The 21,598-nt window shown below is 49.8% G+C and overlaps 1 protein-coding gene and 2 long non-coding RNA genes across 7 annotated transcripts in view; 2 read left to right on the top strand and 1 right to left on the bottom strand.

Moving 5' to 3' along the window:
• The window catches only part of LOC146399715 (uncharacterized), a 22,966-nt gene extending 12,064 nt beyond the window's left edge, over window positions 1–10,902 (top strand). The window contains exons 3-6 of the long non-coding RNA XR_014814630.1: window positions 3,114–3,247; window positions 6,574–6,852; window positions 7,007–7,787; window positions 10,621–10,902. This is a non-coding gene — a long non-coding RNA (uncharacterized LOC146399715). The remainder of the gene's footprint in view (window positions 1–3,113; window positions 3,248–6,573; window positions 6,853–7,006; window positions 7,788–10,620) is intronic.
• On the bottom strand, window positions 7,351–21,598 carry PLEKHB1 (pleckstrin homology domain containing B1). 3 transcript variants are annotated; one of them, XM_005667095.4, is made up of 8 exons: window positions 21,513–21,598; window positions 20,254–20,329; window positions 18,241–18,393; window positions 17,544–17,646; window positions 16,503–16,542; window positions 13,290–13,394; window positions 9,234–9,333; window positions 7,351–8,636 (listed from the first exon to the last, which is right to left on the bottom strand). In XM_005667095.4, the coding sequence occupies exons 2-8, from the start codon at window positions 20,288–20,290 to the stop codon at window positions 8,500–8,502; spliced, it is 675 nt and encodes a 224-aa protein (XP_005667152.2). In that variant the 5' UTR covers window positions 20,291–20,329; window positions 21,513–21,598; the 3' UTR covers window positions 7,351–8,499. The 3 variants fall into 3 exon arrangements, with proteins under 3 accessions (XP_005667152.2, NP_001231787.1, XP_084830340.1); XM_084974214.1 differs by having other exon boundaries at window positions 8,343–8,636; window positions 20,254–20,359; window positions 21,527–21,598; NM_001244858.1 differs by lacking the exon at window positions 13,290–13,394.
• Window positions 20,267–21,598, top strand: part of LOC146399714 (uncharacterized) — a 28,159-nt gene continuing 26,827 nt past the window's right edge. For all 3 annotated transcript variants that reach the window (XR_014814636.1, XR_014814637.1, XR_014814638.1), the window contains exon 1: window positions 20,267–20,433. This is a non-coding gene — a long non-coding RNA (uncharacterized LOC146399714). The remainder of the gene's footprint in view (window positions 20,434–21,598) is intronic.

Raw genomic sequence — 21,598 nt, 5'->3', positions numbered from 1 at the left:
TGGCTAAAAGTTTCAAACAAAAGCTAAGCTGTAAGGTCTTTGCTTGTGTCTCTGTATGTTTATGTCTCTCCCCTTTCTCTCTCTCTCTCACACACACATGACACACATGTATGTCCTTGTTTGTAGGAAATAAGCTTCCTTCATTCAACAGGAACTCCACAAACAAATTAGTTTTACTATAATTATCTTTGGTAAAAAATGGAGGCAATTTAGACAGAAAAAATTTATTTGCCACTTTGTAGATATTAGATTCTAGTCCTGTTAATTATCTTTGAGATTTTGTTATATATCTGGAAATTTGCCTGGGTCCTGAATTCTTCTCGTTTCATCAAATGTCTGGCTATGATTCTCTAAACTAATGTTTCCATTTTTTTCTCCACCCTTCTGACTTGGAATCACTAAGAACAAAGATTAAATTTCCTTGGGAGTTTGCTATCCTAGATCCTCCTTGCTGTCCAGATGGCAGCTAAACGTTAGGGACTTGAACCTCGGGTACACATCTCACAGGTAAAGAGGACACCACCTGACGTCTGGTCCTCTACAGATGCTAGAGACCTACCAATCATAGTGACTAAGAAAAGAAGTAGCTGACGTCTATGTAAACCACTTCCACATCAGGTCAACTGCCTACTTTAACTAAACATGATACCCTTTCTTCTTTTCTTTCTTTCCTTTCTTTTCTTTACTCTGGCATTGGCCTAGAAAGATGATACTATCTTTCCCAGGACATTCCCAAGGCCACTGCCAAGAGGAATAACCTTTTCAGCTACTGAATTTATTAGCAAAAACTCCAATCTGTCCATTAACAGCGCCACCTTTGTAGAAATGGTGTGTGCCCTGACAGAGTTTATCCTTAATTGTGGTGGTTATCATTCTTCTTGGGCCTCTGCATGCCTAGATGGCTGGCACGTAACTGGAAAGTGCCTCTTAGATTATCTAACTGTGCCCCTAACTATTTACGGATGAACTAAGATACCACATTGGTCAGCTCCCCAGAATTTATATCTTCAAGTTAGGAAGGACCTATCAGGAGGCATTCATGATTTAGGGTTTGCTTCCTTTGGCAGAGCCCTGCTTTCCTACTTAGGAGTAAATGCAAATCAGGAACCTCTCCCCTTAACAACTGAACATACTGCAGAACTGCTCCTAAAACAACAGCTGTCCAACGAAAATGCTTAGAGTCTTTGACTGAAGTTGTTCTTGATAGTAGGATAGCCTTTGGTTATCTTTTAGCTGAACAAGGAGGTCAGTTTGTGCTGTGGTTAACACTATTTGCTGCACCTGGTAGCTAGGAATGGTGCTAGTAACTTAAACTTTGATCACATCTCTCAGGCTAAGTCTGATCAAAAGGGGAAGGATTTTTTTTTTCTTTTTTTTTTGGCCATCCCTGCAGCATATGGAAGTTCCCAGGCTAGGGTTCAAATCCAAGCTGCAGCCACTGGCCTGTGCCACAGCTCACAGCAATGCTGGATCCTTAAGCCACTAAACGAGGCCAGGCATTGAACCTGTGTCTTCATGGATACTAGTCGGATTCATTACCACTGAGCCATAATAGCAACTCTGGGAAGGATTATTAAAAAAGAAACAACAGACCCAAAATGGAGACACTTGTGCTAAGCCCCAATGTCAGCAAACCAAGATGTAATACCTGACCTAATTGCAGTTTCAGCCTCTCCCTGAAACATGACCTTTAACCAGTCAATCTGGAACTACATGGTCAGCACTAGTTAGATAATTCACCCAATAAACCCCATCTCTCCCCCATAGGAAGGGCACCTTGCCTGAAACAATCCATTCTTTGCTAGAAACTTCTTTTCCTACTCTCTTCTGCCTATAAAAAAAGCCTTTCAGTTCGTATAACTCAGAGGTCCTTTGAATCTGCCAGATACAGTGCTGCACGATTCTTGAGTATTGAATAAGCCGCATTAGAATCTTCACATTTACTCGTTTGAATTTTTTTTTCAAACGTATTTTACTGTAAAACAGCATTTTAGAGAAGCCAGGCAGTCTCCTTCAACATTTTTCTTAAAAATTTCTTCAGCCAGGAGTTCCCGTCCTGGCGTTTCTGTGAGCTGTGGTGTAGGTCGCAGATGCGGCTCAGATCTGGCATTGATGTGGCTGTGGCATAGGCCAGCAGCAACAGCTCCAATTAGACTCCTAGCCTGGGAACCTCCATATTGCCACGGGTGCAGCCCTACAAGGAAAAAAGACCAAAAAAAAAAAAAAAATTTCTTCAGCCAAACATCAGTTTCATCACTCACAAGTTCTACCTTTCACAAAAAAACTAGAACATGAACACAATTTAGCCAAGATCTTCGCAACGTTATGATAAGGATCACCTTTTCCCCAGTTTCCAGTAACACACTCATTTCCACCTTAGACCTCGTTAGAATGGTCTCCCGTCCACACTTCTACCAACGATCTGGTCACGACCACTTGAGTATTCTCTGAGAAGACTGAGGCTTTCTCTCCAGCTCTCCTCTTCTCCTGAGTCCTCATGAGAATTGCCCTTAACAGTTCATTCACGACAAGGTAGGTCCTTTCTAGCGTGCACCTCTAAACTTGCTCAACCCCTGCCCATAACCAACTCCAAATCTGCTTCCACGTCTCTGGGTATTTGTTATAGCAACAATCTCACATTTTGGTGTAAAATTTTCTGTCTTAGTCCATTTAGGCTCTACAAAAAGATACCACAGCCTGGGTAGCTTATAAACTACAGAAATTTGTTGCTTACAGTTCTGGAGACTGAAAGACTGATGAAATCAAGATGCCAGCCTAGTTGGCTGGATGAAAGCCCCCTTTTGGGTCACAGACTTCTTGTAATATCTTCGCAAGGCAGAAGGGGCTAGGGATCTCTCTCGAGTCTCTTTTATAAAGGCAATGATATTATTTATAAGGGTTCCTCCCTCATAATTTAAGCACCTCCCAAAGTCCCATCTATTGATATTATCACCTTGGGGAAATTAGGATTTTATTTTTTAAATGCTCATAGATTATCTTTTTAATTGAAGTATGGTTGATTTACAATGTTGTGTTAGTTTCTGGTGGGATTTTAATGGCTGAATTTTGGGGTTCAAACATTCAGACCATAGAAATTTATTTATGTCTTCCAGGGATCAAATCGGAGCCAGAGCTGCAACCTGTGCCACAGCTGCAGCAATGCTGGATCCTTAACCCACTGTGCCACAGAAGGAACTCCTTATTTCTCTTTCTGGCCTAATTGTTCCAGCTACAGCTTCCAGTAGAAGTGAGAAAAATGGGCATGCTGTCTTGTTTCTGATCTTAGGGGAAAGTCCTTCACCATTGAGTATAATATTAGCTATGGCTTTTATAAACAGTATTTATCATGTTGAGGAAGACCTGTTCCTGATTTCTTGGGTGTTTTCATCATGAAAGCATATTGAGTTTTATCAGATGCTTTTTCAGCATCACTTAGGATGATCATGTCTTTTTTCTCCTTTATTTTATTAGTGTAGTGTATTACGTTGATCAGCTTTCACACGTTGAATCATCCTAGCATTCCAGAAGTAGATCCTGCTTGCTCATTGTGTACATTCCTCTTAATACACTGCTAAATTCAGTTTGCCAATAATTTTTTGATAGCTTTTACATCACTGTTCATAAGGAATGCTGGTCTTAAGTTTTCTCGTATTGTCTTTGTTTTTTCTTTCTTTCTTTTTTTTTTTTTTTTTTTTGCTATTTCTTGGGCTGCTCCCACGGCATATGGAGGTTCCCAGGCTAGGCGTCCAATCGGAGCTGTAGCCACTGGCCTAGGCCAGAGCCACAGCAACGCGGGATCCAAGCCGCATCTGCAACCTACACCACAGCTCACGGCAATGCCGGATCGTTAACCCACTGAGCAAGGGCAGGGACCGAACCCTCAACCTCATGGTTCCTAGTCGGATTCGTTAACCACTGCGCCATGACGGGAACTCCTCGTATTGTCTTTGTCTGGCTTTGATATCAGTGTAACACTGCTCTCAGAGAATGATTTTGGAAGTATTTCCTCGTATTCCTTTTTTTGGGGGGAAAAGTTTGAGAAAGGTTGATGTTTATTCTTGTTTAAATGTTTGGTAGAATTCACCACTGAAGCCATCTGGTCTTGAGCTTCTCTTTATTAGAAGGTTGATTACTGATTCAGTTTCCTTACTACCTATATATCATTCAGATTTTTTTTTTTTTTGCCTTTTTGCCTTTTTGCCATTTTCTCGGGCGGCTCCCACAGCATATGGAGATTCCCAGGTTAGGGGTCCAATCGGAGCTGTAGCCACCGGCCTACGCCAGAGCCACAGCAACGCGGGATCCAAGCCGCATCTGCAACCTACACCACAGCTCACGGCAAAGCCAGATCCCCAAACCCACTGAGCAAGACCAGGGATCAAACCCTCAACCTCATGGTTCCTAGTTGGATTCACTAAGCACTGAGCCACGATGGGAACTCCCAGATTTTCCATTTCTTTATGAATCAGTTTGGGTAGGTTGTACAGGTTCCTCTTGGTCATACAATTTGTTGGCATACAGTTGATCATAGTATTCTTTTATAATCCTTTTCATTTCAGTATAATCAATAGTGATGTCTCCACTTTGGTTTCTGATTTTAGTAATTTCAGTCTCCTTTCTCTATCTTTTTTAAAATTTTTCCTCACCTTAGCTAAAGTTTTGTCAATTTTGTAGATCTTTTCAAAGAACTAACTTTGGTTTCATTGAATTTTTCTATTTTGTTTTCTTTTCTCTACTTCATTTATCTCTGCTTTAAGCTATTTCCTTCCTTCTATCAGCTTTGAGTTTAGTTTGCTCTTTTTCTAATTCTTTAAGGTGTACAGTTAGGTTACTGAGATCTTCCTTTTTTAATGTATTCATTTATAGATAATCTCTCTCATAGCACTGCTACAATCTTCCTGATATATATACTCTTTTATTTTTATGAAATGTCCCTCCTTATTTCTGACAGTTTTTGTCCTGACGTCTGTTTTGTCTGATATTACAATAGCTATTCTAGCTTTTTGATGCTTACTCTTTACATGGTATATCTTTTTCTGTCCTTCTGCTTTCAACTTATTTGTCTATTTTAAAGTATGTTTTTTATATACAGTTATATAGCTGAGTCTTGTTTATTCTGACAATCTCTGTCTCTTAATTTTGTTTTTTGTCCACTTACAATTAGTGTAATTATTAATATGTTTGGATATAAGTCTGAAATTTTGGTGTTTGTTTTCTTTGCTACATCTGTTTTTAAAATTCCTCTTTTAGCTCTTTAAGCTTGACCTCTTCATCTTTTCATTGGTTGCTCTAGAGATTCTAATGTGCATTTTTGACCTATCAGCATATACTTAATATTGTACTGCTTCATGTAAGGTACAGGAAACTTTCCATAGCATCACTTTATTTTCCCATCATTCCCCTTGTCTTTTGATTTTTTTAAATTCATTCATGATTTTGCATATACTTATGGATAATTAATTCTCACTGAATAGTATTCCACTTTGTAAATGGAATACACCAATGAGTCCACCTATTCTAGAATTTGAGTGTTTTCCAGTGCTTCTTTGACACTTTCATACGTGTGTGTGTGTGAACATACATATATGTTTCTGTTGAGGGTACCTAGGAGTAGAACTGATGGGTTACGAGCTATGCATGTGTTTGGATTAACTGATTAGTTTCCAAATCAGCTATACGAGTTTATGCTCATATGAGATTTCCCGTTGTTACCTATCAGTACTTAATGCTGACTTTTTCACCTTTAACCGTTTAGGTGGGTGTATAATGATATCACATTTTAATTCAAAATTTTAAAACACTGTGCTGCCAGACAAAACAATGTGATCCACAGGCCACCTCCAGATTATACTGTGTTGTCTGTGAGAATTAGTGTTTGTCTTAATATGTGTGTGAATAATTTAATTGTCTAGTGAATGGCTGGAAGATAAAAAAATTCATGCTAAAATCATTAGTAGAGAAATTTTGAAGCAAACTGCAACTGGAACATCCATTTGCATCTTTTTTGCACTGTTTGGTGGGATGAGTGGAAAGAACCATGACAAACGTAGCCCTGAGACCGTAGGTGCACACAGCAGAGAGCCCTTAACCCAGCTGTGGGAGGATCTCTACAGCCTGGCGCATCCGCCATCCCTCCTCACCAGGCAGCCTGCTGGGACAGCAAACGACTTCCTGAACTTCACAGAGCTCTCAGGACCAAAATGTTGTTAGCCCTTTGTTCATGCCATTTCCTCTATCTGTTCTTTCTCCTTTCTCTGTTTGGCAAACTCCTACTCATCCTTCAAGGCTCCCCATAAAATTTCTACTTCCTGTCTCAAATCTTTCCCCAGTACCCTTGGCCCAGTTGGATATGTCTCCCTCAGAGCTCCCACCGCACCATGTTCCTGTCTCATCTATGGAGTCATTGCTGTTTGTTTACGTATCCCTCTAAGTTGGTGTCTGGGAATAAGGCTGAGGTGGGCACCTGATATTTTTGCCACCCAGGTCTCCCCTGTTCCTCCTACTTCTGGGAACAGTGCCCTCAATTTTCTCTGGGACACTACCCACCCCTGCTCTAAATCCTGTTGTTTTTAGACCATCTTTTCCAGATCACTGTAGATCCAGGGATGGCCACGAGACCCAGGTCAGGCTAACGTCCAACAGTGTGAACAGAAGTTCATCCTTGGACTTTTATTTGTACTGTTAGAGGAAGAGAGGCTCTCATGGCTAGACCTGAACCAAGGAGGCCACTAGCCTAGTGCTGCTGCATATCACTCTGAATGAGCCAGCCCAGTGGCTGTAAAGATAGAAAGAAAGCAGAGTCTAAGTGATACTGTTTGAGTCCCTCAACCAAGCAGTTTCTGGATTTCTCAGGTATGTGACCCAATATTTTCTCTTCTTTGGTTTAAATCAGTTTGAACAGGAGGTTTCTGTTACTTACAGCCTCGAAAGTCCTAATGAGAGATGTTTATGTTTCTGTCTCTGCCCACCTGGTCGCTCTGAGTCTGACTCATTGATTCAACTCTAGACGTATGGGAACCTACTGGAAAAGATCCCACCCAACACCACAGACCTCTCAGAAAGCAGGCAGGACATGACCTGCATCACCCATCAGCTCAGACGGCAGAGATCCTGAGGCAGCCTCTCCTCTCAAGTCCGCAGGGATGGCAGCTTATGGGTGGGGAATGAAAGATCCAGAAAAGTGAAGTGACTGGCCCCAAATTGCTCAGCTAACGTGCTGTCACCAGTTCTACCTGATGTCAGCATCCACCCTCTTCTCATGTGAGAGAAGGTACCTGTAGATGCTGAGTCCTAGACATGTCCCGAGAAGAAAGGGCCCCCTAGGGGAACAAACAAAGCCAGAGCCAGGCCTAGAGCCAACAGCACCTTTATTAGTCTCCGCCGCAGGGCAACTGGAGGCCCTATCTAGAAGGGAACTTTAGCAGGCTACTCTGGCTACTGGGCAGGGATGTTAGCATTTCTACTGGTGATTGGGACAGGATGGGGGAGAAGACTGGAAGGGAACCAGATGGGGAGACTGCCAGGCCACCTGCAGGGAGGCACACTGGGGCCTCCCAGACTGAGACAAAGGTGGGTCAGGCCTCAGAGGTGAACACTGCCATCTCCCCCACCGAAGGAAGAGACAAAGCCTGAGATGGTGACAACCGCAGCTACGACAGGGAGCCAAGTTCCTGGAGAACAGAAATGCATTTCTTGATGGAAGTCCCAAACAGAGCTCACCCACCCCCAGCAGTGGGACTCCAGTTTCAGCTCAACTGCTGTTCCAGGCACCCTGACACGGAAAACAGGTACTTTCTGAGCACTGAAGGAACAAGGGACCCAGAAATCTGGTCATGGGAAGGATGGGGCTAAACCCAGGGAGAGTTTGGGGTTCGGGTACTAACACAGGCAATATATTCACCATGACACTTCTCTCCATGAAGCTCACAGCTCCCCCTTACCCAGCAAGTTCCTGAGCTTGCAGAGCCTTCATGATCTGCCCACACCCCAGCCCAAATGAACTTCCTTTTAATTCTTTGGACATGCCATTATGTTCAGGGCTCTGCACTCTTGCCAAGAATTGTACTCCTAACCTACCTACCTCCCTTGTTACCTTCCCTCTTACTGTCAGAAGACTCACGACTCCCCCTTGTTAGCGTGTTTGTTTAATCCTGTTTGCTCCACCAAACCTGGAGGGGCTGTGTCTTCAGTGCCTGGAGAACTTGAAGTCTCATGAGCTGTGTTTTCTGTGCCCTGGTGTGTTTACGGAAAACATATCTACCTGTGTCCATAATGGATTTCTGGGGTGTCTAGCGGTAGATTTAAAGATTTTGAGCTAGGTTTGTGCCTTGGTTGATAGCACAGTGTGCGGGTGAGGGTGGGGGTGGGGAGTGGAAGGAATGAACAAGCCCAGAAGAGGCTAATAGGAAGGAAGGAGCCAAAGTGGGACAGGGCTTGGATGGTGGAGGTTGGGGCCCAGGAAGAAAGGGGTCGTTTTGGTCTACGCGCAGGTCCTAGGGCTCAGAACCAGCAGGGCGACCACATGAGCGAGCCGAGAGCGGCGCCCGTGGCGGCTCCCGCAAGCATGCCCATGGCCAGGGGGGCGCCCGAGCTGTAGTAAGGATCCTCCCGCACCACTACGTGCGTCACGCCGGGACCTGCGGAGAAATAGCCGGTGTGGGCCAGGACTTCAGAGGAGAGCGCGGCGAGATCGTCTAGCCCTTTCTGCTAGACTCCAGCCCAAACCGAGAGAAGGTGCTGAGCCCACTCTGCTGCTCCCCAGTTAGAGAAACTGAGGCCTTGATGCGGAAGGACACGTGCTCTGTCTCCACAGCTCCCATGCCCTGGATCTGCTATGGAAGTTCTGAGATCGTGGGGCTAGGATGGCCTGGCGAGGAAACCCCGGGAACCCTAAGAACCTCCAGAGGGCACCTGAGCATGGGCCTTCCCAACCCCCAGACCCTGGAGTGAGAGAAGGCGGTCTTTCCCACATTAGCCACCAGGGGTCGCTGCCAGCTTAGGAATGGGAATTGCTGAGCTACCACTGAACAGAGGACAGCCAGCCTAGAGGTCAGCTCTGGGGTGGGAAAGGAATCTGGTCCAAGAGCTGATGTGAGTCTTGGGATGGGATGGGAAGGGCCTTGCAGAGGGTCCCGCCTGGGGCAATCCGTGGTCATTAAAAGGGTGGGGCCTGGTCCCTACTGATGGACCATGGGCGGGGACTGAGTCCGGGGTGAGGCAGACCAGAGACTTACCTGCGTAGGGCGGCCCATAGTAGCTGCGAACATACGTGGCCTCATGCGCGTTGGGGGGCACCACCTCATAGTAGTCCTGGTATGGGCTGTAGACGCGCACCTGGGGAGCCCTGCCTGGTCAGCTGCCAGAGAGCTGGGCCCAGGTTTGGTCCCCTACTCCCCCATACCCGGTTTAGACCCTTCTGGGCCCACTGAGCCATTTCATCAAGTTTAGGTGGGCCCCCAAAGACCAGCAGGTTCCTGAAGAAAGGCCCTCCCTCCCCACAAGGTTCTTGTCCTCTAAAACTTGAGCCCCTGCATCCAGCTCCTGGTTGAGGCCATTTTCCTACCCTGGCCTCCTAGCACTCCCCTGATCAAAAATTCTCCATGGCTCCAAACTTCCCTTCATAGATAGTCTAATATTTGCCAGCAGCTGTCCAGTGGTCACACTTGGAAAAAACCCAATGGTCTCTCTACTCTCCTAGTTGTGGAGAGGGGGCCCTGGCCAAGGCCTCAGCCCGAGAAACAGAGGCAGTTGGGGAGGAAGGAGGGGAAAGAAAGGGTAGAGATGGCCGTGAACTGAAGCATCATGATGACGATGACGGGTTTTGAACTAAAGTATTACTGAGCGTCCGCCACGTTCCAGGTCCCGAGGTAGGGTTCACATGTGTCTTACTTCCTCTCATCCTTACAGCAGGTGTTTACCTCCACTCTACGGCTCAGCCAGGGACAGGGGCTAAGAGAAGGATGGTCAGTGTCCCTTTCCCATTAGATTTTTACCAACCCCTCAAAGCCTAACTCAAAAAGTCACCCACTCCAAGAAGCCCTTCTGGTCTCAGAAAGAATCCTTTCTCCCCAAGTTCTCTGTGCACTATGCTTATGTCTTCTGTTCCTATCTTCCTCCTGGCCTTTCCTGCCTACACCCCACAGGTGAGCTGCCTATAGGTATGGGACTGTGATCATTTGTACTGCCAGCAGGGCCTAGTGAATAGCAAGAATTAATAAATATATGCTGATATATTAAAGGAGGCTCCTAGTCAACTATTCTCATTTTACTTATGAGAAACAGACCTGGAGAGGGGGTAGGATCCCCCTCTTTCCAGGCTTCCTCTTCTTACCCCCTTGCACCTTACATCTTTAACTGAGCTTAACACCCCAGTGGTCCAGGTGGTCCCTTAAAAGTTCAGGTGTCCAAACTCTACCCATCTCAAAGTGAGGTCATTGTCCTTCCACCCCTCAAACCTGCTCTTCTGTAAATGCTTTTGTCTAAATGCAACCACTCTGCACTCAAACCAAGACATCCCCTGGGAGGTGCCATCTTCACACCCATCTTCCACATCACATCATTAGCCACACGATCTCATGGGCTTATCTTCTCAATATGCTCTTCCATCCATCCTCCTATCAGGTGCCAGGAGAACAAGGCCATTCGGCAACTTGGAAATTGTGGGTGAACTTGAGAAACTTTTCGGAGGAATGGCTGGAGGAAGAAGCCAGACTACTCAGGACTGAAGAATGGTTGAAAGGTGAGGGATGGAATCAACATGTCATGACAGCTCTTTCAAGAAGCTGGGCTGCAAAGGGGAGGCCTCCAGTCACGCCTTGGGATGTCAGATGCCCACGCCTTTTCCCTCTGATGGGGGTGCCTTTCTCACCTTAATTCAATTACCTAACTTTCTTCCAGATGAAACTCATGCATCATTGTCCTGAACCCCAGATTATGTTAGGGTCCCCTCTGGGCACCCACAGCCCTTGGCCTTCCCTCATCATGGCACCAACCATTCTGTGGTGTCATTGCTTGAAGAAACCCCACACCACCACCAGCAGCAGCAGCAAGGGCAGGGACTGGTCCAGTCAGGCCTGGAACATGCCAGGTGCCTAATGTATTGAATTTATCTCAAGTGAGTCACATATAGGGTCAGTCTGGGACTACGGTCACCCAACTCTGTCCAGTGTTAAGTTAGGGACAATGACCAGACCCAGAGCAATGCAGGAGGCTCAGATAAGCAAGGCTCATTTCAAGTGACTTCCCTTACTGTTCTCCTTCCCCAAGGGTGAGCCAACAGGGCTTTCTGGTGGGGGGCGGGGGGGAACCAGGATCTGAACTCATGCCTAGGAGGGGCTAGAAAGAGCTGAGCACTCTGATCCCCAGTTTCAATGGAAGGGACTCTGAGAGCCAGAGCCTACGTCTGCCCTGCAGTTTCTCTGTGAGCCAGTGGCCCTGTCAGGCCCTGGAGAGAGTGGAAAACACCACCTCATGTCTCTGTGGGGCACCTGTTTCTACCCTCCAGCAGAAGAGGCCCAGAGGGACTCTCGCGTGGGTCACCTGGCAACGGCAGGGAATCCCCCAGAGACCCCACAGACAGGACCTAAAGGTCTGGTTCCTGCTCCTCTCCCTCTCCCGGGGCCCAGCCCCTTTTGTGGGTGGGGACGGGGTCGGCCAAACAGATCTCTCCCCTCAGAAAAGCTGTGGTGTGTATTTAAGCTTATAGCCTTTTACATGCTATTGGTAGGCACCCCCACTTTAAACAAACTCATATCCTGGTTTGGGTATGAGGGGTGACACCTCAGAATGCTGGGCTGGGTTTCCCAGCCCTGCCACTGAAGTGTGTGACCCTGGTCATGTTATGTAACCTCTCAGAGCTTCTGTTTTCTCTTCTGTAAATGGACAGTCTTTCTATACTGCCCACTCCCAAGGCCCAGTGAGCATCCAGCAGAGCCATGTCTATGCAACTAGGTGGTCCTAGTACTTCTGGGCTCAGTCGTTCTGTACATCAGAATCCTCAAGAGAAAAAAAAAACTTTTTTTAGGGCCACACCCACGGCATACGGAGGTTCCCAGGCTAGGGGTCCAATCGGAGCTACAGCTGCCACCCCTACACCGCAGCCACAGCAACGCAGGATCTGAGCGGTGTCTGTGACCTGCACCACAGCTCATGGCAACCCTGGATCCTTAACCCACTGAGCGAGGCCAGGGATTGAACCCGCAACATCATGGTTCCTAGTTGGATTCGTTTTTGCTACGCCATGACGGGAATGCCTGGAGAAAATCTTTTTAAACCACAGAGTTCCAAGGCTTACCCCAGAACTACAGAATTAGAGCACCCAGCGGTAGGATCTTACTATTTTTAGGTCCTTAAGTGATTCTCATACACAGCCACACTGAGCACCAGGGTGCTAGAAAACGAGTTCACAGTTGACCGTAAGACTCTAGCCCAGGTCCCCCACTGTGCCCCCACCCCCATGCCAGGCTAAGCACTGGGGACAGAGAGGATTTAGCCCCAACTTCTGCTTTCCAGAAGCACTGGGTGGGGGTGTGACAGGGAGACAAACACAAGCTAAATTATAATACGCAGTAGTGAGGCCATAACAGAGGGTTTTTTTTTTTTTTACTCCTTTCTTCCTCCCTTCATTCATTCATTTGCTCTGATTCAGTGAAGGCTGCTTGAGGCCTACTTGTGTCCCCTCCTCATGTACCAGGAATAAGGAGGGTCAAAACAGATTGTCTCCGTCTCTGAGCACTCATTGCACACCTGCTGTATACCCCGCACTGTGCCAGGCTTTATGGGGCAGAGCTGACCTAACCTGATCCTTGCCTTGAAGGAAGTTCCAGGTCTCGTGGGAGAACAAAGTCAGAAATAAATAAACCAAAAGTCAGCAGAATGAGGACAGTCCTGAGCATTAGTGCAGTGGCCTGTGAGAGGGACTGGCAGTGCCTGGAGGTCTGAGGAGGTGGCAGCCTCTGAGGCATGTCTTAGAGGATAAGCATCATTTTGTCAGATCAGGAAGGAAACTGAGGGCCTTTGCAGCAGAGAGAACAGCACATCCGAAGGCTGGAAGGGGACAAAGGTCCGGCAGAGCTGGGAGCAGAGGGCTGAGCAGAGCACGTGGAGCACAGGGGGGAGGGACGAGGTGGGCGAGTCTGGCCCAGGCCAGATCCCGAGAGCCTTGAAAGCAGGGCTGTGGTTGGTGTCCTGCGAGGGACGGGACGGAGCCATGGAATGTTCGTGAGCAGGGAGGGAGGGAGGCACGCCCTGGAGGCGAGAATGGAGGCAGGGAGGGCCCAGCCGGCACTTACCCAGATCCGCCTCTCAACCTTACAGGGGCTCCACGAGCGGGTCACACACCTGACCTTGGGGCAAACCCGGCGGCTCCTGGGAGGGACGGTGGCTCCAGCCGGGGCCTGCTCACGCCACAGAAACCCAAGAAGTGGAGGGAGGGAGGTGTCAGAGGCCTTCGACATCTGGAGAGACTCAGAGATCCTCACAGGCCCTGCCAGAGCCCCCTGCCAGCTGGCCAAGGGAGGGGTCCTCTTCTTCCTCAGCCCATGGCACTTGCTCAGAATGACCATGCTGGGAGGCTCCGAAACAGTGGGGACTTGGCCAGAGTTTCACGGAGGAGAAGGGTCAGTAGCGTCCCTCCAGACTTAGCCCACCCGCACGTGTTTCAGCTCTGAGGCTCCCCGCCTCCAGGGGGGACAGACAGCTCTGCTGTGTCTTCCCACCCACCTGCCCCCATCGCTGGCCCCCCAGCCTTGCTCCTGGCTGTGCCCCCAGCCCTGGGTTCCATGGAACAGCCAGGGTCGGGGCTCCTCCTGGAACCTCCACCCAGAGTGGAGGATGAACCTGCAGGATGTGGAGGGACAAAGCACAGGGCACTGCTACGCAGACTCAGGACAGAGAGAATCCCACAGACACACACGCAGAGATGGGCAGACACGGGTATAGACACAACATACCCAGCTTGAGCAAGCCTAGGGACCAGAGGGGGTGTGCGTGTGTGTGTGTGTGTGTGTGTGTGTGAAGGAGAGCAGTGGGAGGGGGAGGAGAGGGTCAGAGGCGAGAGATGTAAGAGGCAGAGCAGCAGGAAGACGGCCAGGCAGGGGAGGGGAAAGGCAGCGTCATAGAGTCACAGAGTGCAGAACGGTCAGCCCTCACCTCCTTCCCTCTGCCCTCTTGGGCGGGACTCGGGACTCATCTGCCCTGCAGAAGTGGGACTTGGAGTGTCCCCTGCTGACTGCTGCCCCAGCCTCCTCTCACACAGCCTCCACCCAGAAACCGAGTCTGCTCCCCAGAGTCTGACCACAGCGCTCCCTGCTTAATGCCCTTCATTGCTCCCCTCTGGACAACCCTCAGGGTCAAGTGCAGTGCCTTCACCTGGACTTCAAGGCTCCTCAGAGGTCATGTCTCCTATTCTTTTCCCTCCATGGCTTACCCTACAGCCATGCCAGACTCCTGGTGCTTAGACACACATGCGTGCACACACGTGTGCATGCCACTCCCGCCTCTGCTCATGTAGCTGCTTCTGCAGTTACTGCCCTTCTCTCAAAATCTCACTGACCAATAGACAAGGTTCCAGTAGAGGCTGACTTCCACTGACTTAAGACTGTAAGGCTTTGAACAAGTCACCTTCCCTCTGAACTTCAGCTCCTTCATCTGTAAAATGGGACTAAAGATACCAACCCCTACCCCTTCTTTTAAAAAAAATTATTAGAGTGTAGTTGACTTACCATGTTGTATTAGTTTCAAGTGTCCCTACTCGTTCTTGTTGAAGATTAAATGATACAACCGATGCCAGGCACTCAAGCACAATGCCTGGCCCTCAGCAGGTGGATGCCTGAGTTGCTGAATGCATCCGGGTCTTCCTGCTATTTCCCAGTGGACTCATTCTCTAGATGAGAAGGGGCTCCTCCGTCCCACAGGTAGAAGGAGCAAGCATAGAATCTGGGGTCGGGCAGATGGGGTCCAGGCCAAGCTGGGCCACCCTCGAGCTGGAGGCTTTGTGCACCTCCTCAAAAACCACACCTCCATCAGTCATTAGTCTCTGTTGACTTTACCTCCTCAGTGTGTCTAATCCTCATCAGCTTGTCTCTGCCAGCAAAGTCTTGGCCCAGACCTCCAGCCAGTCGCCTGCACACTGTCCCAGCATTCTAACTGGTCTCTGGGCTTCCACCTTTACCCTCTACAGTCCCTTCCCTACCTACCAGCCAGACTATCTTTTTATTTTTTACTTTTATTTACTTAAAAAAATTTTTGCCCCCCCCCCATGGCATGCTAAGTTCTGGGGTCAGGGATTGAATCCGTGCCGCAGCAGTGACAATGCTAGATCCACCTGGGAATTCTCAGAGTATCTTTTTTTTTCTTTTCTTTATGGCCGCCCCCAAGGCATATGGAGGTTCCCAGGCTAGGGGTCGAATCGGAGCTGCCATCTATGACCTACACCGCAGCTTTTGTGGCAATGCGGGATCCTTAAGCGAGGCCAGGGATAGAATCTGCATCCTCACAGACACTATGCCAGGTTCTTAACCCACTGAGACACAACAGGAACTCCTTCCAGACTATCTTTTTAAAAACACAAATCTGGTCTGACCTCTTCATGCCATTTCTCTGTTTAAAATCTTTCAATGACTTCCAAGTGCTCTCAGCAGAAACCACCATCCTTAACACAATCTTTAATGCCTGGTCCTACTAACCCTCCTTCCCCCACTGATCTCTCGCTCTCCAAGTTCCAGCCACCCCAGTCTTCCTTCTGTTGTTCAACTTGTAAACGTCATTAACGCCGTAATGTCTCAGGGCCTTTGCACGTGCCGTTCCCTCTACCTGGAAAGCTGTTCCCTTCACCCCACCCCACCCCTTTCACCAGGTTGATTTCTGTTTATCCTTCAGGTCTCGTCTTGAGCTTATCTGGACTCCCACCTGGATCAGGCCATCAAGGTGGATGCACATCAAATGCACATTGTCCTCTCTGTCAGAGCAGTTACCACCACTGCAGTGGGCTCACTAACTGTGTAACTTGTAGCTTCACGTCTAGCTCCCTACCAGGCTGAGTCTGGGAAGGCAGGACTTGTGTCTGCTTAGCTACCCTCTGGTCCCTGGTCTTTGGCACAGTGCCTGGTACATAGTAGGAGTTCAGCAAACATTTGTTATGTGGATGAATGAAGTGCAGTCTGATCTGCAGAGAGGGAGCGATAATCCCAAGCTCACAGCACAGTGAGGAGGAGCTGGTTTTGCAACTGCACCACACCTGACACACAATAGTTGCTCAATAAGCACAGTTCCTTTCCCCCTGCTCCCATGCCAGCCTCTGTACCAGGCCTTCTTGGAGACCGCTCTCTCCCTCCTCTGGCACTAGTTGGCTGTCTTCTGTCCTTTTCCACTTGGGGCTCAGGGCATCTATTCACTCACATACATGGAAACTGAGAACTCCTGGCAGGCAGAGACCGAGTCTGAGTCACCCATGATTCCATGGCAGGTGGCGGGGGGTGGGGGGCAGGAAGGGAAAGGGGGCTCACCGGGGTGGAGTTCGCCTCCAGCAGCGCCGTCTTCCACGCTCTGCAACAAAACCCGCCAGACCATAAGGAATAGAGAAGGGGAACAGGGCCCCACACTTTAAACTTGCCTCCCCAACCCAGCCATGAGCCCTGGTCTCTTGGCTCCCTTGGGTAGACAAAGGGGACCCTTCTGCCGCCCCAGTCACAGAGACAAGCCCTCCTAATTCATTTTCTGTCCACAGCCGCTTCCCTTCTAAAAGTTCCAGTTTCCCCATCTAGACAAAAGACAGCCAGGCTTGGGTGGTCTCAGAGGTTCAGATGCTGACATGCCCAGGCTGGTTCTCTGGCTGCCGCCCACCTCCACATCCCAAACCTACAGACCCAGCTCCCCAGCGCTCTGACCCCAGAGCCCCGGGACCGCCCAGTGGACACGGGACAATTGAGCCTTTGTTGGTTGCCATGGCACCTGGCTGGAGTGGACAAGGCGGCTCTGTGCTTTGTCTGTCTGGAGCTCAGCTTCCCCCACTCCCACACCCCCATCTCTTTCACTCTCTTCCAGCGCAAAGGCCGACCGACCCTCCACCAAGAGAGTGGGAAGGGAAAGAATGTGAGGAGCACGGCGCGGGGAGACGCGCCTGGTCCGGCGGCTGGGTCTGCCCCTGACATCGGGGTGCCCAGGGCTGCCTCCATTAGGCAGGTTAGTGACAATCCCTCAGATCAGAGTCCACTACCGGAGCATCTTCTCAGATGGGGGTAAAAAGGGGGTCCTCTGGGGATGCCTGATACCCACCCTGGGTGACCAAGGAGCACACACCTGAGGCAGGTGTGCACACCCCTCAGCCAGCAGTCCTGACTTCATCTCATACCATATCGGGAGCTCGCTGGATATCATGCCCATCACTATGAGCCATTCAGATCCACTCCCTGCTCACCCTCCATCCACTGCTGTGCTCACGGGTGTCCCTCCTTCCCTACCTTCAGGGAACTAGAAGCCCAATGAGGAGGAGGCGTGTGGTCATAGTCCCCAAGATCCCACCTGATCCTCTCCTGGGAGCAACTTACAAGGCATCGTCGCGGGTCTCTGCGCACAGGTGTAGGCGGGTGCCCTCCCGCAGGTTTACAGTCAACAGCCCATCTCGGCTCCGGCCCTCGGGGGGCTGCACATCTAAAGGCAAGACGCACATACACAGGATTTCCACAGGGCACACCAGGCCCCGGGTCTCCCCAGTAAACCAGGAACAAGAATAGGAACTGACTTCTCTGGGTCCTATTGACTGGCCGTTGTCAACCACATACTGTCCTTGGGATTCTGTTCAAGTCTGTAGACCCTTCCAACTTTTCCACATTGCCTGTTTCCCTAGGTAGGCCTGTCTATCTCCCAGTTTCCCTGTTTTAATTATGGCCGAGCCTTGGCCAAGAGGATTTGCTGTGTGGCTCTGGGCCATGTGCTTAATTAACTTCTCTGAGCCTCCTTATTTCATTTCATCTTAATGTAGTTCTTTGCAGTAGAGAGAGCAGAAACTGTCTGACTCACTTCTGTAACTAGCACAGGGCCCAGGTCCAGCAAAGGATAAGAACTCCATATTTCTTAATTCACACACACATGAAATGAAGTTGATGGAGGCCCAGAAGCAATGTCTGTGGAAGGCCTCTGAGAGCTGCAAAGAGCCTTCCACCTAAGAGGAGCAGGTGTCCTCCGACGGACAGGGGGAGGGAGGGCACAGCAGTCACTGCGCCGGAGGGAAGGGGCTCCGCTCACCGTGGCACTCTTGGCCGATCTTTATGTCTCGGACGTTGAAGTGGATGAGCACGCGGTCCTCCTCGTCCTGGGCTGTCTCATCGTGGTAGTAGCCCAGGGTCCCATCCAGCCACAGGGCGAACCAATTCCGTTTCCAGCGGCGGAGGATGGAGCCTGTGTGATATTCCAGACCCACCAGGCAGGCTGGCCACAGCTCTGGGTGGCTCCCTCCCAGAGCCCCTTCCCCCCAGCCCCCAGGGTTGTAACCACCCCTTCCTTGTCATCCCCCTGAAATGCTGGCAGGGCCTCTCAGCCTTGCTCACCATTGCCTCCCATTGGGCCTAACACAGAGCGGAGGTTCCATGAATGCGTGAGTGATAAATGAGCTCTCAGATTTCTTCTTGGAGGAAGCTGGGAATCTTTTTTTTTTCCTAAGTGTCACAAGACATGGAGCATTTTCACAAATTCAAGTTCATGTCTAATTGGAAATCTGTTTCTGCATGTAGTCTTTCAGAGAAAAAAGCATTAAGTTGGTTTTTTGTTTTTTGGGTGTTTTTGTCTTTTTGCCTTTTCTAGGGCCGCTTCCGCAGCATATGGAGATTCCCAGGCTAGGGGTCTAATTGGAGCCGTAGCCACCAGCCTATGTCAGAGCCACAGCAACTCGGGATCCGAGTCTCGTCTGCAGCCTACACCACGGCTCACGCTGGATCCTAAACCCACTGAGCAAGGCCAGGGATCGAACCCACAACCTCATGGTTCCTAGTCGGATTCGTTAACCACTGTGCCACGACGGGAACTCCATGTTGTTTTGTATGAATATGGAACATGATTTGTGTAAGGATTAACGGAAAACCTGCCACCAAGCACTTGTTTTAGGGGAACCTATAGTTTCCACTGCATCCAGTCTACTGAGGGGATACGATTATTGCTTATATTTGTGAGCTGACTTGGGAAAAAAAGGTCAGGCTCCAAGTGACAGTCATTTGTGTAGTTACTGTCTCTTCCACCAGATGCAGGGGCAGAGGGGCACATGTGGTGTCCATAGCTCACCACACCAGTCGTGGCACGTAGCAGGACCTGCATTCAGTTTTACTGAACTGAATGACCTGAGTATGGGTCATGGGGTGTGGGGGAGCCGCTAGCCCAGGACAGCCCTTGTTCAGATCATGACTCTGGTCAGAGGTAGGTCTGGAAGCCTGAGCCCTAGCTTCAGACTGTTTTTTTCTTTTTAAGGCTGCACCTGCGGCATATGGAGGTTTTCTTGGGCTCCAACCAGAGCCGCAGCTGAAGCCTAAACCACAGCCATAGCAGCACCAGATCTGAGCCACATTGGTGACCTACGCCACAGCTCGTGGCAATGCCAGATCCTTAACCCACTAAGCAAGACCAGGGATCAAACCCGCATCCTCAGAGACAAAATCTGGTCCTTAACCTGGTGAGCCACAGTAGGAACTCCAGCTTCAGATGTTTTGTGATTGGAAATCTTAACAGGAAAGGGCTACGTCATAAGAGAGCTTCTTAGAGTTTTACAAGTTCCAAAGTACAGAGGCATTTTTCACTTTGTTTGGTGGCCAGCCCTAGGCAGGGGTGCTATGGATGCAGAGGATAAAACCCAGTCCCTGCGCTTGAGGCACTCACGGTATGAGGTGGGCGGGTGGTAAGCTCCACAGGTAAAGGTGGTTTTATATCAGTGCTTTGGCAGGGGTGTGCATGAGGCACTGGGGACAGAGAAGGGAGCCTCTCACCAGCTTGGTGCCACAATAGGGGCTGGGTGGGGGTTAGAGGAAAAGCCAGAGAAGGCCCCTCACAGAAGGGGACATCTGAGCTGGGTCTTGAAGAATAAGTGGTTTACCAAGCCGTCAGGAGTGCGAAGGACATGCCAGGCAAAGGAAGAACATGGACGAAAGAGCAGAAAACAAAAGAGCATGGTTTCTTGGGAGAAGGGGTCAGTGTGCAGGTCCAGCAAGCCACTGCCTCACTCCTGCCCCTGGACAAGGTGCAGGATGGACAAGGACTTGGCCAGGGGTCACTCACTCTGTCTCCACAGCCAGCCGCCCCTCACCAGGGCCATTTCTTCAAAAGGACTCTCCAGGGCGGAGTCAGGAGGAACCTGTCGGAGGAGCCACAGGACACACCTGGCCTCAGCCGCTCTCCAGAGAGAAGTCCCCCCCCTCTCCTCCCTGGGGGAGCCACCGAGGAAACGTTTAAAGGAGTGTGAGTAAACAAACAAGGGCCAGCCTGCCTGCCTCCTCCCCAGTCTCTGCTCCAGGCACATAATGGAAGCACTGTGCTGTGGGGGCAGCCACCTGTTGCCCTGGGTCGGGGTGGGGAGCCTGGATTCCAATCTCGGCCCTATAACCTTGACCGAGTCCCTTCTCCCTGGCCTCTATTTCTCGATGTGTAAATGTATGCCCATGAGCCAAGGAGATACTGGAGGGAGGAACTCTTAAAATGTTAGAGACTCAGGAATTTCAAAATGCTGGCAGCAGAAAATATTAGAATCATGGCAATGGATGCGGGACTTTGATGATAAGAAAAGCCTTCCTCACACGTGAACCCCACCTGAGCCATTTACAAAGTGCGTAAAATAATGGTTCAACGGCAGCTGTAATTGATCGAGTTCTATGTGACAGGTATACTTCTCAGGTGCTTTCACCTATTATCTCATTGAAGCCTCACAGTAGTTCTTGTTATGCCCAGGAAACTGGGGCCTGGAGAGGTCCCGTCACTTGCACAGGTCTGCTTGGTTAGAAAGCAGCAGAGCCAGGATGCACACCCAGCAGTCCTGGCTTCAAACCTTTATTCCAGCAGGAGCTTTAAAACCCCCCAACACCCAGGTCAGACCCCATAACAGTGAAATCAGGATGTCTGGGGGCAGGAGGCAAGTACTGATAGTCCTGGAAGATCCCCAGGTGATCCCTGTGCAGCGACATCTGGGCCCCACCGCAGCTCTGTTGGCTATTTACTAGATGGATAGGATGCTCACGCCTGTGCTACCGACGGACAAACTGAGCTATAGGAAGTGACTTGTCCGTGTGTGATGGAGCTTGGATAGGAATCCAGGTGTCCTCTGTTCTCGAGGGCGACTAACTTTACAGCAAGTGCCTTCGCCCCTCCCCCATCGCTCACACCTGTTGCTGCGCAGTAAAGGCTGCCCCGCGCACCTGCGTTGGAAACCCCGGCCTTGTCCCCGCCTCCCTTGCCACTCTCTCCCCGTCTTCAAGCTCTGACACAGGTCAGACGGAAGAGGGCCAGATGCCAACGCCCTCTCCGGCCCCCCTTGATGCACCCACCTGTCTGCACCTGCTGCGATGCTGCTGCCAAAGCGGCCGCTACTTGATGCTGCTGCCACCCAACCCGCTGCGCCTGCGCTTTGTGC

This window comes from Sus scrofa, chromosome 9, assembly GCF_054392235.1.
Source record: "Sus scrofa isolate SSC_HxYL_T2T_F1_AM1 chromosome 9, Sscrofa_HxYL_maternal_Yorkshire_Landrace_v2.0, whole genome shotgun sequence".
In the NCBI taxonomy this organism is placed as follows: Eukaryota; Metazoa; Chordata; class Mammalia; order Artiodactyla; family Suidae; genus Sus; species Sus scrofa.
The sequence above is the reverse complement of the archived record's forward strand: the minus strand, read 5'-3'. Positions and strand labels throughout refer to the sequence as shown.